The 16,773-nt window shown below is 46.2% G+C and overlaps 1 protein-coding gene across 1 annotated transcript in view; it reads left to right on the top strand.

Moving 5' to 3' along the window:
* The window catches only part of Chchd6 (coiled-coil-helix-coiled-coil-helix domain containing 6), a 226,844-nt gene that overhangs the window by 137,586 nt on the left and 72,485 nt on the right, over positions 1-16,773 (top strand). Inside the window, 1 exon segment of the mRNA NM_001106608.1 lies at positions 3,659-3,742. Within this exon segment, the coding sequence (NP_001100078.1) occupies positions 3,659-3,742 (84 nt within the window).

Here is a 16,773-nt window from a genome sequence, read left to right as displayed (position 1 = left end):
ACAGGTGTTTGTGCATGTCTGTGTGTTTGAGAATGTATGTGTGCACACTGCTGTCTTAGTTCTTGGTCGTTGAAGCTTGGTGATATCATTTGACTTTTTATTACATCATTTTGTCTTGTATTTAAAGCTTTCAGAGTAAAAAGCCTTTTGTCCTTGTGATATTGTCCCATGACATTAATTTGATCTAGGTTGAAGCTGTGTCTTGGTTACCACTTTTGCCAGTATATTTCCTCACCCGAATGAATCTAGATTCGCAGTGCGAGACTTGTCTGGCTGCTTTCTTTCCTGCTCACCTCTAGCATGGCCTTTGTATCCTGATGGCATTTTTCTAACTGCCTATACCTACCAGGTCAGGCCCAGCTCCTCCCTCTGTCTGCACAGCTGAGATGACACACTGCAGAGGCCTCAGAAAGCAGGTGCTGGTCTTGTCCTGCATTGGCTCTGGGGCCTCTTACCCCTGTGGGTTGAGGCAAACAGAAAACCATGTGCTGGGGGAAGGGGGCTGTCTAAGGACATTTGTAATGCTACTTTTTTGCTTCAGGCTTTACTTTCAGCTCCAGATGTCCAGGTTGGTTCCTGCTCTTCCTCTGAAGGGCAGAGTGTATTTTTATCCTTCAGATTGTAAGGTTGGTCCTGGCTGCCCAGCCCAGCAGGCCTGTGGTTCCTACTCTGCCTACTGCTTTGAGTATCCCTTCTGTGTTGGCTCTTTAATCTTGGTTTTGAACCTGACTCTGTCTTTTCAGGCATGTGTTCTCTCTGCCCCTGCTGTGTGTGGAGCAGCAGTGGTGCATCAAAGTGCATACTCAGTGTTGTCTGATAGAAGGAGGTCCTCTACTTATCCACTGAAGAGCCTTCCACTCCCGCTTAAAGCCTCCCTTCCACTGTGCACATTGTCATGATGGTGATATTTGTCCTGTGTATTGGAGGCAACATACTTGGTTTGACTAGTATTTATTTTCCTCAAAGACTTGGTTGGGAATTTCTTTAGACAAAATAGCAGCCTGCCAGCTGCTATTGGGTTGGTTATTGGGTCATAGTTTCTCCAGCACATCAGACTCCAAAACTATCGGTGTATATGTTTGCTTCCCCACCAGGACTGAGTTCAATTAGCACATCTGATACAATTGAGGCCCCTTTTCAGGAATCTCGTTTATAATAGACACTTGGGAACAGCCAATGAATTGCTGAGCCAGTCACTGGGACCATGATGGCCACTTCAATATCACCTGGAGAAATGCCTGTTTCTAGGAAGCCTTCTGACTGTAAGCTTTGTCTGTGTTACCTCCTGTCTATTATTGCTCATGGAAGTTTCATTACCAGCCTCACAGGTGACTAGAGTAGGCAAGGACATTAAGTGCCTTACCTGACCTTACTGTTGTCTTTTGCATGCAGACATTGGTAAGTTTCAGGCTCTAACCTGGGCAGTAAGTCTATGGTAAGGCATCTCTGCCCAGAGCTTTACTTCTGCAGGTGTTTGCTAATGTGTGTCCTAGTGGCTGCAGTCTGAGCATTCCAGAAGACTCTGACTAGAGACAGAATTGCAGTATGTCATTTGGAGGCTGGGTACATGCTTGGATGAGCCTCCTTGTCCTTCCTGCCCCAGTCTCCCCTAGGGAACAGCAAATGAAGAGTCTCATGATAGTTTTACCTTCAGATGTCATATTTCTGCTTGGCTGGAGCTACAGGTCAGGAAATGGCAGGTCTGCGCCCTGCAAGATCTTCCAATACTGGCTGCTTAATTGTATCAGATGTGCTTCTCCCCGGATTGCACCAGAGATCATTCACGGTTGGTGCTGGGCTGCTGAGAGGCCCCACACATATTAGCCATGCCCGTGTGGCTGGGACACAGCCTCATCAGCTCATCATCGTGCTTTGAAAGATCCTGTGAGAAATCCCTGGCATTCAGTCCACTGTCTATGTTTAGCTTTGCTGAAGTGTTGGCATTCCAGAGGCATTCCAGGAGCCTTCTTGAAAGAACCTCTGAGAAATCCCGACTCGTAGTCCCTTGTCTGTGTTTAGCTTTGCTGGAGCATAGGCATTCTGGGACCTTCTTGGGATTTTTGGATTCTTCAACCTCTGGGGAGCCAAGTTGTTTCTTTGCTCCACTTGACAGGTAAGGGAAAATACGTAAGACGAAGGCAGCTTACCCAGGATTAGAGAGGCCACTGCCTCGCTTTCTCCTCAGCCCCTAGCCTGATATTGCCTGAACCTTGGCTCTTTCCTCCAGCCCTTTTAGCATGTGCATGCTCACACTGTTATCTAGGCAGCTCTTATTGCTCTGTTCTGGAAGGTTCTAAGCCAACAGGTACATCACTGAGGAAAGGGGCTTTCAGAACTTTTGCCTCTTTTTTTCTCTTGTATTTTTGAGGGATTAAGACCCTTTGCAGATACTACGGTGTATCTTAAAATAAAAAGCTCGGGACTTGGAAACTGTGTACACTGATGTTCACGGTAAGCCTCAGTCATTGATAAGGCTTATACTCTTGGGGATGATGAGGGTAAGTGCCACCAGGAGCCTGGTGCAGTGCTTGCTCACACAGACCTCATACAGGTAGATGACAGTTAGGAGTCATGTTTCTCCTCCATGTACCCCAGACTGTTCCAACTCTCAGGCCTTTGATGACTACAACTGGGTAGTGAGGACAGAGGCAATGGAATGTGATACTGGAAAGCCTAATGAAGATGTGGGTATTCCAGTCCATACTCCCAGCTGCCGTAAGCTCCTAGCTGCCCCAGTGCTGTGGACCTGTGTAGAGGCTCTGGTCTGACCTGCTCATTTCTGTTGGGATACCCTCAACCTTCAGCCAGTCTTATAGGTGTGGGAGACAGAGAACACTTCTCTTCTAGTTTTAGCCATTGCACCAGAGCAATGGTATGTGCAAGCAAGGACGTAGTTCAGGTCATCCAGCTACTTAAGTAGAGGACTGGCTGCACCCCAGGCGCTAACTCCAAGCTGCTTACCGTGGCTCTCAAAGTCATAACTGAAGGAGGGAGGCTCTGTTAAGCTGGCTTCAAAGGACTCATTGAAACACATCCCTTAGGTAGGTAGAAACATATACCCTCCTCTTTAAGACTCTACCTCTCTTGCTGTATGGGGAGTCCTACCATGATAGGTCAGCATACAGGACAATGGCATGGTATACCACCAAATATCAGGACTCCAAAAACAGTACCAAGCTCTGCTCTTTCCCAACTGTGAGGTTGGAGGCACCTTGGTGCTTTAGCCAGGCCCAGGTTCATCTCTGCTCTGCATGGCTGTGAGCTGTTGAATAGTTACTTGCCCCCTCTTCTGTGTTTCCTGTCATGGGGATCCATTGTGATTCTTGACCCTGATTAGCTTAGTATATCCTACTTGGAAGGAGCCTGGAAACGTTCAAGAAGCATGTAGAATAGGACTTGGCAGACAGTAAGCATTCAATAAATGTTAATGATTATAATCTACAAAATGGTTGTGCTAATTACCCACTTTGAGAAGGGCTGTTGTGAAAATTGAGGCTAACACATGTGTGTGACCTGCTGCAGCTTAGGCTCTCTGTGCATTACCACTGTCCTCCTCATTGAGCATGGCTGTGAGCAGAATGTCAGCTACCTTCTCCTCATGGCACTAGTTCAGCACCACTGTTGCCAGCTAACTCAGGCTTTGTTCTCCTCCAACTAGACCAGGGAACTGAAGAACAGAGAGGCCGAGCTCAGCCGCCGTGACACTTTCTACAAGGAGCAGCAGGAACGCATCCAAGAGAAGGTAAGACTCAGGCTGGTTCCTTCTAGGTAAGTCCCAAAGGTACCTGGCCAGAGCATACCACCATGATGGGAGAACAGCAACTCCCTTGCTGGCTTATCCAACCCCAGTCACCCTCGGGCTTGCCCATCCTCCTGCCTCCACAGGAGCACCAGGATCCCAGCCTTTCAACAAGTTGCAATCACAGAGATAATTGCTTTTTAATTGGCCATTTTCTGTGAACGTGGCTGGCTCTACTACAATCTAGTTTTAGAAAAATAATTCACTTTCACCACAGGGCGGTGCTGAGACCCAGTATACCCTTTTTACTTGAGTTAAGCAACATTGGATAAAAATAATAACATGAAGCCTTGCTGTACAAATGCATTAAAGTTGTATCATCGATTTTCTCCTGGGACTTGGGAAGATCAAAGTACTCTGCTGCTGCATGCTTGCTGCTGTTCTGAGGACGAGCCTGAGAATGCCAGAGTCACAGGCACTTTTACCTGGTTAAAGGCTAGCAATTCATGATTGAAAATCTCTTTGATAATGTGCTTACTTTGGGAGCTTTAATTTGTTGATTATGACAGATTTTCCAAAGAAACAGCTTATAACATGAGAAAAGATGGTTGAGAAATTAAAAAAAGTATTCTCCCTCATGCCTAAGAAAAGTATTCTTTCTCATGCCAAGCAATCTGAGCCACCAGCTATTGCAGGCAAGTCTTCTCCTGTCATTTGTCATGGTTTGGAGCTTTGAAAGTGACAGTTTGCTTGAGGGGCCTGCTTTCCATGGGGGTTTTCTCCTGCAGCATGCCACAGCAGAGTCTGGCAGAAGTGTGGGTTCTGGATTTCCAGGTAACGAGGACGAGAGGGCGGTGGCTCCCTGCTTCACAGCCACCTGCTTGCCCACTTCTGCCAGGCATGTAGAGGAAAGCCAGCATTGAGGATAGAGCCCTGGCAGTGATATCCTGCAGTCCTAAGCACGTGCCTGAGCAGTGCCAAGTGGCCTTTAAGGAGCCAGCTTTCACAAAGCAGTTCGTGTACAGGTTTGACTATAGCATGCCATGTTAAGAATTGTGATTCGGGATTACAAAAAGGAGTTTAAAAAAAATCCACCAGCCATGGCTCTAATTATCACAGTCGCCCATATGTTCTCAGGCATGGAGATATTCCTTCTGGTTGTATGTGCAGTACTGTTTCCTGCTGTGTTCTTCTCATCTCTGATTTGGGCTTGGCTACTCAGAGCTTGTGCACATGCTTCTGTAGGATGGGAGGAAATGGTCTTGCAGCAGCTTTCCTCCTCTAAATCTGTTTTCCTTTCATTACGTTCCTCTTCCTCCTTGGTGTCTCTGTAAGGCCAGTGTTCTGCTCTGCCACAAGACAGGCAGTTCTCCCACCAGGCTCCTCCACCAATGCTCTTCCTCCCTACTTCTGAGAAAGGGGAGCCCCACTCCTCACACACAGAGAATTTTACATGCTTGTGAATAGTTCTCTGCTTTGACAGGAGCTGTCAAAGTATGCTCTCCTTTCTGGTAGTGCTTTGCTGGCAATAATGGAGAGGAAAACACACCACATCACAGCAGATGGAGATCAGGCCAGAGGTAGTGGGGTTGTGGGGAGGCCAAAGAGTTAGACTTACCTATATTAGTTCTGAAACAGGGTTTTGATCCTTTCCATGGATAAGTTTATTCTGGTAATGGTTGAGAAGAGGAAAATACAGCCTCTGACAATCTCTTTATAGCTGCTGCTTTTCTTCCATTTGACTTCTGTTTCTGAACACTCTTAGACCTTGCCATTTGCAGCTCCCAGACCTCCCAACCATCGTGTTCCTCCCTTCTCTGTCCTTCCTCACCCCTTGCTCAACACCTCCTTCCTGTTTCTTTCTCTCTTTCCTTTCTTTCCCTTTTTTGTTTCTTTGAGTATAGACACTGAGAGCAGAGCCTGATCTAAGAGGAAGTGGAGAAGATGTGGACAGTGGAACCCTATCTGGTTCCATGACATGGAGAGTAGACTCTTGCCCAGGAGGAGAAGGCCTCATTCTGGAATTCTGCCACCTGACATCCTTGGGACCAGTCCTGGAGTTCCTTGTGGGCCTCCCCTGGTCACTATAACAGGCAGGAAAAGAAAGCTTGTATGGTCCAGGCTCATGGTCTAGGAAAAGGAGACTTTGTGGTGCTTTTATACTGCTGTTTTTGTCCTGCCATGATGACCTTTTAGTGTGGAAGTAGAGGCTGTCGTATTTAGCAAACTTTACAAATAATCACACTCTGTACCACATGGAAAGGTCTAAGTGTAGAGCGTTGAATTTTGCCAGGGATAACAGTGAACTGCTAAGTACATGGACCAAAGGAATGTTCTCATGCACCTAAGGGAGAACTGTAGGCATCCTAGTCACAGGGGACAATCATCTATCCAGCTGAGCTGACGAGCCTGGGTGTCAGAATCTGAAGCTAGGTTGTCTCTGTTGCTCTGCAGTTACCATTTCTCCCTATGTCTCCCTTTCTTCATCTTTAAGATGGAGTCATCTATGTTGTCTGTGAGGAGGGAATGAAGACTGATGTAGGCAGTGGAAGTGTTTCCCTGGACAAGGTGCTAGTTTTGCCCTGTAGCCACTCGGGATCCTGTATGGTGTCATAGTGAGTGCTTCAGTTTTGGATTAGTACATGGACATGGGTATGTACATGTATGCTGTGAATTTGAACCTAGGTATGCTGAGGTGAGTTTCAGTACTGAAGATGATCTGTCCCCATCTCCTGCTCTCTGGGATGGAGGCTCCTCCTCTCTGGCCTTCATAAGGCTTTTTATGAATGCCTACCAGGAGTCCCACAAGCAAGGCATTGTGCAGGGGGCTGGGACTAGTTCATACTAGCATTTCTCATACACCAAGAGAATTTTTATTGTGTGTTAGATACATGCACCAAGAAGGTGAAACCCTCAGCATCCTCAGAGTCATGCTTAGAGGACCTCTTACCATCTTGCTTGCGCTCCAGCTGAAATGCACTCAGCTGTCATTTTTGTGAATTCTTCTAGGAGATGAAAGAACTGGGGCAGGATCCCCACACGGTGCCTGGAATCAGCTAGGGTGACTTGTGTCTCTTCAACCAGTGCATTTGCTTCTGCCAGAGACTCCTGTGAAATGCCTGAGAAGCCCACAGACCTGACCACTTTTGCTGGCAAAAGCCCAATTGGCTGTAACTAACCATGGTCACCCATTGAATTGAAAGAGGGGACAAGTATGCTTTAAGGTCCTGTAGACATCCTCTAGTTCTGCCTTGGTAATGGAACAACTTTGTGCTGAGTATGGCATTTATAGCCTCTGATCTCAATTTTCTTATCCTTGAAGTGAGGTGCTAATCTGCCCATTATTTTATCGTGAGTGATTATTTGTGCAAAGCAAATATCAGAATGCATACTGACATAAGTAATAAGTTCTCTTTAATGTTGTTTTCACCCTGTCCCTCTTTTTAATTTTAAGTACATAGCCATTCATTAATTTCACATCGATTCAAGTTTGTTGTTTCATGGAAGCCTCAGGTGTAGAAGAGAGGTGATGAGGCCACAGGTCATCTGGTGTGAAGGGGAGGTGGTGAGGCTTGGGGAGGGCCACAGGTTGTCTGGTGTGGTGGGGAGGTGGTAAGGCATAAGCAAAGTGTGGCTCCACCTTGTGGAGTCCTTTGGAATAGAGAGAACTGATGCCCATGCTCTAACTTCTGGGCCACAAAGACCTCCCAGTTCTGTAAAACCTCATCTTACTTTCCCAAACTTTTCAGCTGCATGGAGGAAAAAGCCTGTAAACTAGCCTCCAAGACTGAATTTTGGAGAAAACACAAAACTTAGAAATGTTTGTATTCTTCCTGGACTTTGACTTGTTCCCAGCACAGACATCTGTACACATCCTGCTTCCCTGTTCCTGAGCGGTGAACTCTTTCTTCCTCCTTTTCCTCTGATAAAGAAGGGCTGTAAGCAGATTCAAACAGTCCTAATTAGCCTTCTTACTAACACACAAAGCCTACCTGACCTAGGCACGGGTATCCTTGTTTCTTGGGGTGTCGATCAGTGTATTCATAATGTTTTCATTTGCTAGTGACAATCCCGTGGGAGTACATTGACAAAGCCACCTCAGAAAAACTAAGGTCCAGGTCTGTTACAACCAGGTGTGGACATACCTAGTGGTACAGCAGATTCTCCAGAAGAAACCATGTGCTCAGGAAAACCTCAGACCACAATCATGGAATCCTGATACCTTCTGCTGCTTTGTCCCTTCTCCTGGGACCTGGGGCCCTCCCACAGATTGTAGTGCACACAACACATACCATGTTGACTAATCCATGCTAGTGTCTATGGCTTCCCCCTTCTTTCTGTAAAAGCTGTTGAGCACAGTCCTGATTAGTGTCATTCAGAAAGGGTGATTCATCATTAGGGCCAGGAATGCAGTGCTGGTCATATAATAGGGGCTTAGTAAATATTTTCCAGAGTAAAGAGAGGGAAGTATGTGCACATAAACAGGAAACAAATGCATTCGGGTTTCTGGAGGGGAAGAAGAGAGCTTTGCCAAGAAGACTGTTTAGTAGAAGTAGTGTTTGGAGAATGACCAAGATGGCCATGGCAGCCTAAAAGGTGGAGGCCCAGCCTCCTCAGCAGAGGTGTTCCACACACAGGCCATGGTAATATGCTGAATAGACATATTAGCATCTGATCTTGGGGGACCTCACTGAAAATGTGGCCTTCGATAGTTTTAAAGTCTGCACGGCCTGAAAGCTGGAGAGAGATTTGAGCTTGAAAGCCCTGGAGAATAATGGTACCATTTAGGGAAAGAAAGTCATGTGAGCTGCTGCTTTTGGGGCAGTGATGAGCCTAATTCTAGACATGTGGGTATGAGGCAGAATGACCAGTGAGAAGTGTTAAGCAAGAGGAGTGGGTCCCACAAGACAATAGTCAGTCTGATTTTGTGAACCTGCACCATGTGCCAGGCCCCTTTCATAAGTTATCACTGATCCTGGCTTCAGCCCTGCAAGCTAGATTATATTACATGTGTTCTACAAATGAAAGAACTCAGAAACAGGCTGAGCAAGCTGCCAGAAGCCGTGCAGCTGATAGATGGAGTCTGCTCCTTCTACCACACCATGCTGCCTCTCTATATCAGCTTGGAAGAGAATGTGGGAAGCAGGCCGGATGCCGTGGGGGCAGAGAGCATAGACCCAAGAAAGCCTGTGTAGCAGGACTTGTGAGCCACACCCAGGGAGCCTTGTCAGTTCCCCTCTGAAGACAAGCTAACACTGGGCTTTATAGGGGTGAGGTAGGCATGTGAGGAGGAAAGGCCTGGGCTGGAGAGATAGCTCAGTGGTGAAGAGCACTGACTGCTCTTTCAGAATTCCTGAGTTCAAATTCCAGCAACCACATAGTTGCTCACAACCATCTTAAGTGAGATCTGATGCTCTCTTCTGCTGTGTCTGAAGACAGCTACAGTTTGCTTATAATAAACAAACCAACAAACCTTTGAAAAAATATATTGGTAGTTAGGAGTAGAAAACCAGTATATCAGAAAGGAGCCCTCCCGTCACCTTTTGGAGAGGGATCTGGCAGAAGCTAGTCCCGAGTCAGAGGCAGGCATGCCAACAAATGGCCACAGGTTCTCTAGGAGTGAAGATTTCAGGCCACATGGTGGGAAAGCTGCTGCTGCAAGAACAGCTGCACAGGCATGTCCATTAGACACCTCTGCTGAGTACAGGAGGCCTATCCTGTCTCACAGCCCAGAGATGCCACCGAGATGCAGAGCAGGGCACTTTTGTAGAGATGAAACAAGTGACAAGGACTCCCAGAGAGAAGCCTTGAGAGAGGCCAGAGTGGTGGGGATACAGCATAGTGATCTGAAATTAAAACAGTGGCAAATGGGGACATCAGCCCCAAGGACAGGAACTGCCTCCAGAGCAAGTGAGAACATGTGTTACCCACTGAGCAAAGGAGACATCTGAAAAAAAATTGAAGCCAGAAGTCTTTTACCTCAGTACCAGACTGGGAGCTAGAGCAGTTGCCTGCCTGCTGTTCCACTGGTGCCTTGTTTTGATCACAGCACCTCACATTTATGTATTCTCAGAAGCTGTGAGTGGGAATGGATTAGTACATTGTTTAGAAATGCCTGAGCACCAAAGAGACAGATGATGCAGTGGACTGGGGACCTGTGCCATGTGTCCTCTCTCCGAATGTGAGAAAATAGCCCTGCACCTGCTTGCCTTAAGAAGCACATGGCATAGTATCAAGTGCTGGGTTTTCAACACCACTGACAGCTTTGCGGACTTCACCACGTCACACAAGACCTTGAAGGTTGGGAGTCTGCATTTTCACAAGGACAGCATTATTAGATATGGTTACAGGTTACATAATGAAGACATTGCATGGAGCCCATTGCCTTGTATCCTTGCATCAGCTGAAGCCACCATTGGTGATCCTAGCTAGGGATAACAGAACAGAACAGTTTAACTGCTATTGTCCTCACAAAGCAGGGACTCTTATTTCCATGTCTCTGTCTACTAGCCCTCTAGCTTTTCCATGGTAGTGTGAGGAGTCACTGGAGCTCCCAGTCACTGGAGTTAGATGCTGTCTTAGACTAGTCATGTTAAATACGTTTCTCACTGCTGTGAGCAAATACCCTTCATAAGCAACTTAAGGGAGGATTAATGGCTCCTGGCTCACAGTGTCCAACCCATTTATGGTGGGGAAGGAAGTCACAATGGTAAGAGGTTGTGGCACAACTTGCTGACATCTTGGCAAACCACAAAGCAGAGATGAAGTGGAAGCAGGGCTGGGGTATAACCCTTACTGTCCATTCTTATTGTCAGTGTCAGCTAAAACCTTTGTGTTGAAGGTTTCACCACTTTCCTAAGTGGTGCTGCCATGCGAGGACCAAATATTAAAGCAAGTAGTGTGTGGAGAACAGTTTGTATTCAAGCCATGACCTGTCTCAACAGGCATTCAGGATCGGCATCCCACCTCTACCTCCTCTATTAGCACCCTTCTATCTCCTCCACCTCCTCTTCAACTCTGTCTCTATCATCTCCATCTCCATCTCCACCATCTCCACCTTCCACCTATCCCACCTTACTGCACGTCATCCACCACCATACTTTACTTCCATCACCACTACACTGCTACCATCCCCTCCTCTATCACCTCCATTTTCACCATGTCTAACCCTCTATCTCCTCGACCTTCAGCCTCATCTGTGTGTTCATGCACCATGTCCACCTCTGTCTTCGCTTCTACCGTCAGGGCCTACACCAACTCCAGCACCAGCACATACACCTCCTCCAACTCGATCTCGAGCTTCCACCTCGGCTCTCCCTTTACCCCACTACTTGCCACCTTACCACCCACCCACTCCACCTGTCACAGCTGACATTACTGCTACCAGCATCGCTGTGCCCATTTCCTTCTCTGCACTACTTCTGCTTTGTCACCTATCATGGGTTCTTTGCCACACAGTCGTATCTCCTATTTTGCTAGAACTTTCTGTACCTGACACCTTCCAAGCTGAACACAAAAGCTATGGCCTTCTATAAACTTGGAGAGTCTGCTGCTCCCTGACTGTGCAGCACCCTCTTTGGACAGATGTCTAGGACGGCTGACATTGCTGTGCTGTGCTTTGGTGCCTGAGTGCTGTTGCTCAGGTTGTGTTGTGTGCCGTTGGGAGTGGTCATGTGAAAATGAAGATACAGAAGAGGCTAAGTGGCGGCCTGATGTTTTATAGCTATCAAACTACAGTCAAAGGCAACCAGGTCTTCCAAAATCTGCTTCAGGAAAGGGTAAAGGCTCTGACCTCCTAGGTAACTTTGGTAATTATGTGAGTTAATATATAGCAAATTAAACCAATCACCAAAGCTGCTTTTCCTGGTGCCCGGCACCTAATATTTAGTGAGTGCATTCAAATTCAAAAACATTGCCTGTCTCCTTTAACCTTCAAAGTGACCCTGAAAGCTGGATGACAACAGTGACTGCTGACCTGGCCTCAGTGCTTGCTGGGAAAGCACCAGGTATGTTGTGAGTTATTCCAATTCCTTTTGTTCCGTCCTCAAACAAGTCCAGGAAGTGGGAACTCACCAGCCTACTGGGTAGAGAACCATCTACAGCAGTGGTACCACAAGTTGGGTGGAGTCACAGCTGGCAGTTAGAGTTTGCTGCTCTGAGGCCCTGGCTACCCGAATTCAGAAAATCTATACTTAGCATCTACAGGGCTCAAGTCAACACTGTTTCTGGGGAAGGTTCCCAAGTGAAGCACACAGGGGCATGTAAGCACCTCTCCCCACGGCATGGTTGCTTCTGCTTTTCCATATTGTTTTTTGCTTAAGCACCTTAAAGCCAATGCCCAGCAGCATGGCCTTTCTCCCCTGGTACTTCACATAAGTTTCAAAAATGTAATCCTTATGCAACTACAATGTCCTCATCTTACACAGGACAGACATTAATTCATTTGATATTTCTTTCCAAAATTCTCTTCTTCCAGAATATTTGGATTTCTATTTGTTTGGGGTATAAATCTTTATCCAACAGTCACATTATAGTTGATTCTTAGTTCTGAAGCCCATGGCCGTGGTCATGTAGTTTAGACTTGATCATGACAATGGCTTGATCCCTTTTTCCTCCTTCAGTGCATGGAACCTGAGCAAGAGAAGTTAAATGCTGGGAGAGCCTGTTAGGAAAGGGAGTTGCCAGCCAGGTCAAAGGCTAGCCCTGTGGTTAAACTGCTGCTTACTGCTACTGGTTTGCGTTGTTTACTCTTTAGTGTTGCTACAGTCCTTTTCAGCCCAGACTCAATCAGTAACTTGGAGTGGTTTCTATGCATTTCTGCAGTAGCCATAATATGCAGTGCTTCTGCTCATGTGCATTGTATGTTGGTCCCCACAGCACATTAAATCTCCTAAATAGACACTTATAGGGTGGCTTTTCATCACATGTGCAAGTTGTCACCCATTCCAGTTGGAGAGAATTTTGTTAAATAGTTTTGATAGATAGCTGCTCCAGGACTTTCCTACTTTTTCCTTTTTAGTGCTCCCCTCACAGGCCAAGATCAGGTGGATTTGACCATGTGAACCCCTTAGTATTTCCTGCTGGTGTGGTAGTGAGAGGCCAAAAAGGGGCCTCCTGACATCAGGATTCAGGATACTGTGACCTAGTGCCGGAGACTAAGTGTCCTACTCATATCACTGAACTAGTGCTTCCTGGCCCACCTTGATTCTCCCTCCATCATGGCAGCCTGGTAGAGTCTCTTACATGAACTGAAGCCATGTCTTTCCTTCTAATTATTGTACTTTTTTCTGGACTCCACCCATGATCCAGCATCCAGTTGTGCAGCAAGATCTTCTGGTGGTTTTCATTGTCTTTCCCCTGCAATCAGAAGGCCAAGATTCCTCAGCCTAGGCTGCAAGACTCCGCTTTGGTCTGGTTTGTGTCTCTGGGCCCTTCCCAGCCTGACAGGTATTGCCTGTTCTGAAATCTCCTTCTGACCACTCCCTGTGCTGCCTACCTGTGCTTGCTGTCCCAACAAAACTGTTCCCTGTCATGGCTTCACCTAATTCACTTTTTGGCCTCCCTCTCCCCCCACCTCTTTTCTTCTTCTTTTTTTTTTTTTTTTTTTTTTTGTCCCTAGAGGTCAGCTTACAGCAGCACACACAGCCAGACCTGTGTGGACCAATGAGATGGAGGGTATTCTCTGAATGGCACTGGCTGCTCTTTGCTGCCTTCTGAGTCCCCAAACTCTGCTTAAGTACTTGTGTCATAGGAATCACTGGGCCATCTGCTTGGAGCTTACCCAGCCATGGAATAATATTGCCTGTTGTTTACTTCTTAACTTATATGTGTTCACAGAAGAAACACAGGAAATACAAATAAGCATAAAGATTAAACAGAAATGAATGAAATCACCTGCCCTTAAAAAGAAGTGACAGTTGTTTACCTCAGTGCTCACTTATCCAGCCAGACCATAATCACACATGCTTCCCAGTGTCCTTCAGTTCTTGGTTCTGCCATCAGCCTTTCACATCCAGTTTAATCTCAGTCTAACTAGCAACATCCTGCCCCTTGTGCCTTTACTTACAGTCACCTGTCAGTACAGTGTGTTGTTCTAGGTCTTTCTAGCATTAGAACCATCTGGACTGGCCTTCTAGAAAAATGCATATTTAGACTTAAGATTTCTGGGTCATGAATTCTGTATATCTCCGGGGCCGGGGTGATGCATACAGAACAGGCTGATGTAGCTTGCCCTCCACTGCAGGTGTGTGACAGTGCTGGTCTCCCCTGACCTTATGTACATGGTATTTTCCTCATCACCTTTTAAATGAATTACAGATATAATGCATGTTTGTTTGCAGAAAGCATGGAAAACATGGCTGGGTACAGACCCAACGCTGGAGCAGTTCCTTGCAAATACTTCCTCTGCTGAGTGCTTACTGCAGCCTTACTTAGACTCACACAGATAGGCTTGCACACGGTATGTCTTACTGCAGACAGACAGACTCTCACAGATAGGCTTGCGTACGGTATGACTGCAGCAGACAGACAGACTGACCCTCACAGATAGGCTTGCGTACAGTATGACTGTAGCAGACAGACAGACTCTCACAGGTAGGCTTGCGTACGGTATGACTGTAGCAGACAGACAGACTCTCACAGATAGGCTTGCGTACAGTGTGTCTTGGACAACTTTACATACCAACTTCCTCTGCACATCAGTCTCACTTGTTCCTTTTGACAAGTGCATGATGGGAATCTCTTATGTTTATTTGGTGGTTTCCTGTTAATGACTTGGAAGGTTATCATCTCTGTCACAATTGGTTTTAATGGTTACCCCAGATTTCTCTTCAGGAATGTATTCCAGTGAAAAGACTTTGAGGTTCTCCCCCTGCTTGTGCCATCGCAGCATCTTATCCCTTGTAAGAATGACTACACCTTACAATTATCAACATAAATATGTTTTTAAACATTGTTTTGATCCCATATTTATTTGGAGGGGGAATAGCCTCTTTATATCAGCCAGCCATTTTCTTTTAGGTCATTTGTGTTTTTTAATTGATTTGTATGTCTTTAAAGAATGATATGTTTATTAACAAGTGATTAAAATATATTATCGTTAGAAAAATCCTTTTTCCTGGTATGTTTATTCATAGATACTCTTTGTGGGATTTATTTATTTATGATTTACAGAGTCACTATTGCCCAGGGTTGACTTAAATGATCCTTCCACCTCAGTGTCCTGTGTAGCTGAGATGACAGGCTGTTTGGCTAGCTAGATATTGGTAATCTATCTGTTTTGTGATAAATTTAAATGCTCTTCCTTCTCCATTTTTTCTCTTTTTGTCATTTATGATTATTTTGAAATCATGTTTATTAGTAGTTCATAGTTCCATTTCTTGATTTGAAACTCTGGTCCTGTCTTAAAGCTCTTGTGTATAAGAGCTCTTACAGATGCTACAAGCCTCCTGTTATCTCCCCTTCAGTGATTATCACCATTGGAATCCGTAGCCTCACCCAGATCTGACTTCTGCCCTGGCGCTGGCTAACTGACCTTATGTCAGTGAGTCACCTATGCTGAGTTTAGAGTCCTTTCTTTTAGGGAATTGAGGACATGAGATACTGAGTGGCCAGGCCTGCCAGGATGTAGCTAGTTAACTAATAGTCTCCTTTGCTTTCCCTCTGTGTTCATTGGTTCAGTTCATCTAATTGATAGGTAATTGCTGAGGTTTACATGAAACTAAATTGCTTTCCAGGGCACAATGGTGGCCACTGGTTCTACTTCTACCCTGAAGAGTGACAAAGTTGTTATAAGTCACCGTGTCCCCACTACCATCTGGCCATGAGTGTCTTGACAAGAATTGGAAAGAGCTGCTCTTCACCCTCATTTTCGTCTGGAACTCATGACCCTCCTGTCTCTTCATTAGAATATGTGAAAGCAAAACCAGGGACGGGTTCTGGGCTAGGCAATGTCTGACTTCCTCCACTTGCTCTCCTATCTGTCATTCGTGATGCTCTGTCCTTTCCCCCTTTGATATATTGGACATTGCTTGTCTTGGGCATCTTCCCGTTTACTCTGAATCCTCTGGAGTGCTGCAGCCCCAAAGTCTCTCCTGCGAGTGAATCCAAGCTGAGGCTGGAAGCATCTGGATGGGGAGATTTGAATTCATTTAGTGTGACTGAGTGTTCTCTTGCAATCTCTCCTGCCTTGAGTTTCAATTCCCTCATATCAGTGCCTGATTCAGTCTCAGTCAGGAGATTGTTCTCTTTGATAACAGAAGGAGTTTAGGAGTCCTTTCTTTCCATCTTGCTAACTGGCCACCTTTCACCCCAATATGAGTCCAACCCTTCCTGCTCTTATCACTCCTAATCCAATTTTAAAAGCTTCCCCAGCCCCCTCTTTCCTTTTTATAAGGCTCAACTTTCCAGGCCTCAGCTCTCCTGACCCCTTCCTTACATGCCTGGACCATTCCTTAATGTCAGTTCTCTGCTTTCCATTGGAAGCAGGTATTTCTAGGAAAGTAACTACTATGTCAGATCTAGGAGAGGCCTTCGGGGCCTTAGGGGCCTCTCCTAGAAGCATAAGGAACTCATGAACTCCCTTTCTACAAACTGGTCTGTTCCTCTGGGCCCTGTACCTACCTATCACCCTGTGAGCTACAATCTGTAGGGGGTAGGGTCAGCTTACAAGCTCCTTCTTCCTTTTAAGAGCATTCATTTTATTTCTCAAGAGTATTTGTTTGCATGTTTGAATTCCTGCCCTTATGGAGTGTGGTCTTCCCTCTGGGATGGTTGTGACTCTAGGGGATGTTTGGTAACATCTGGAGACAGTTAAGGAGATAGTGTTGTAGTCAGATAGTGAGGGACCAAGGGTGTGGCTTTCCACCCTGCAGTCCAGGACAGGGCCCTGTGAGGAGTCGTTCAACACGAGACCAGCAGTGGTGCCAGAATGGCCCAGTAACTCCAGTGCAGCTTCTAGCACCTCACCAACCTGAGGTGTTTGGTAAGGGCTGTAGGCTTTACTAGGCCTGATGACACATGCCCATAATTGGAGA

This window comes from Rattus norvegicus, chromosome 4, assembly GCF_021556685.1.
Source record: "Rattus norvegicus strain SHRSP/BbbUtx chromosome 4, alternate assembly SHRSP_T2T, whole genome shotgun sequence".
NCBI classification, from domain to species: domain Eukaryota; kingdom Metazoa; phylum Chordata; class Mammalia; order Rodentia; family Muridae; genus Rattus; species Rattus norvegicus.
This window is presented reverse-complemented; position numbering and strand designations above follow the sequence as displayed.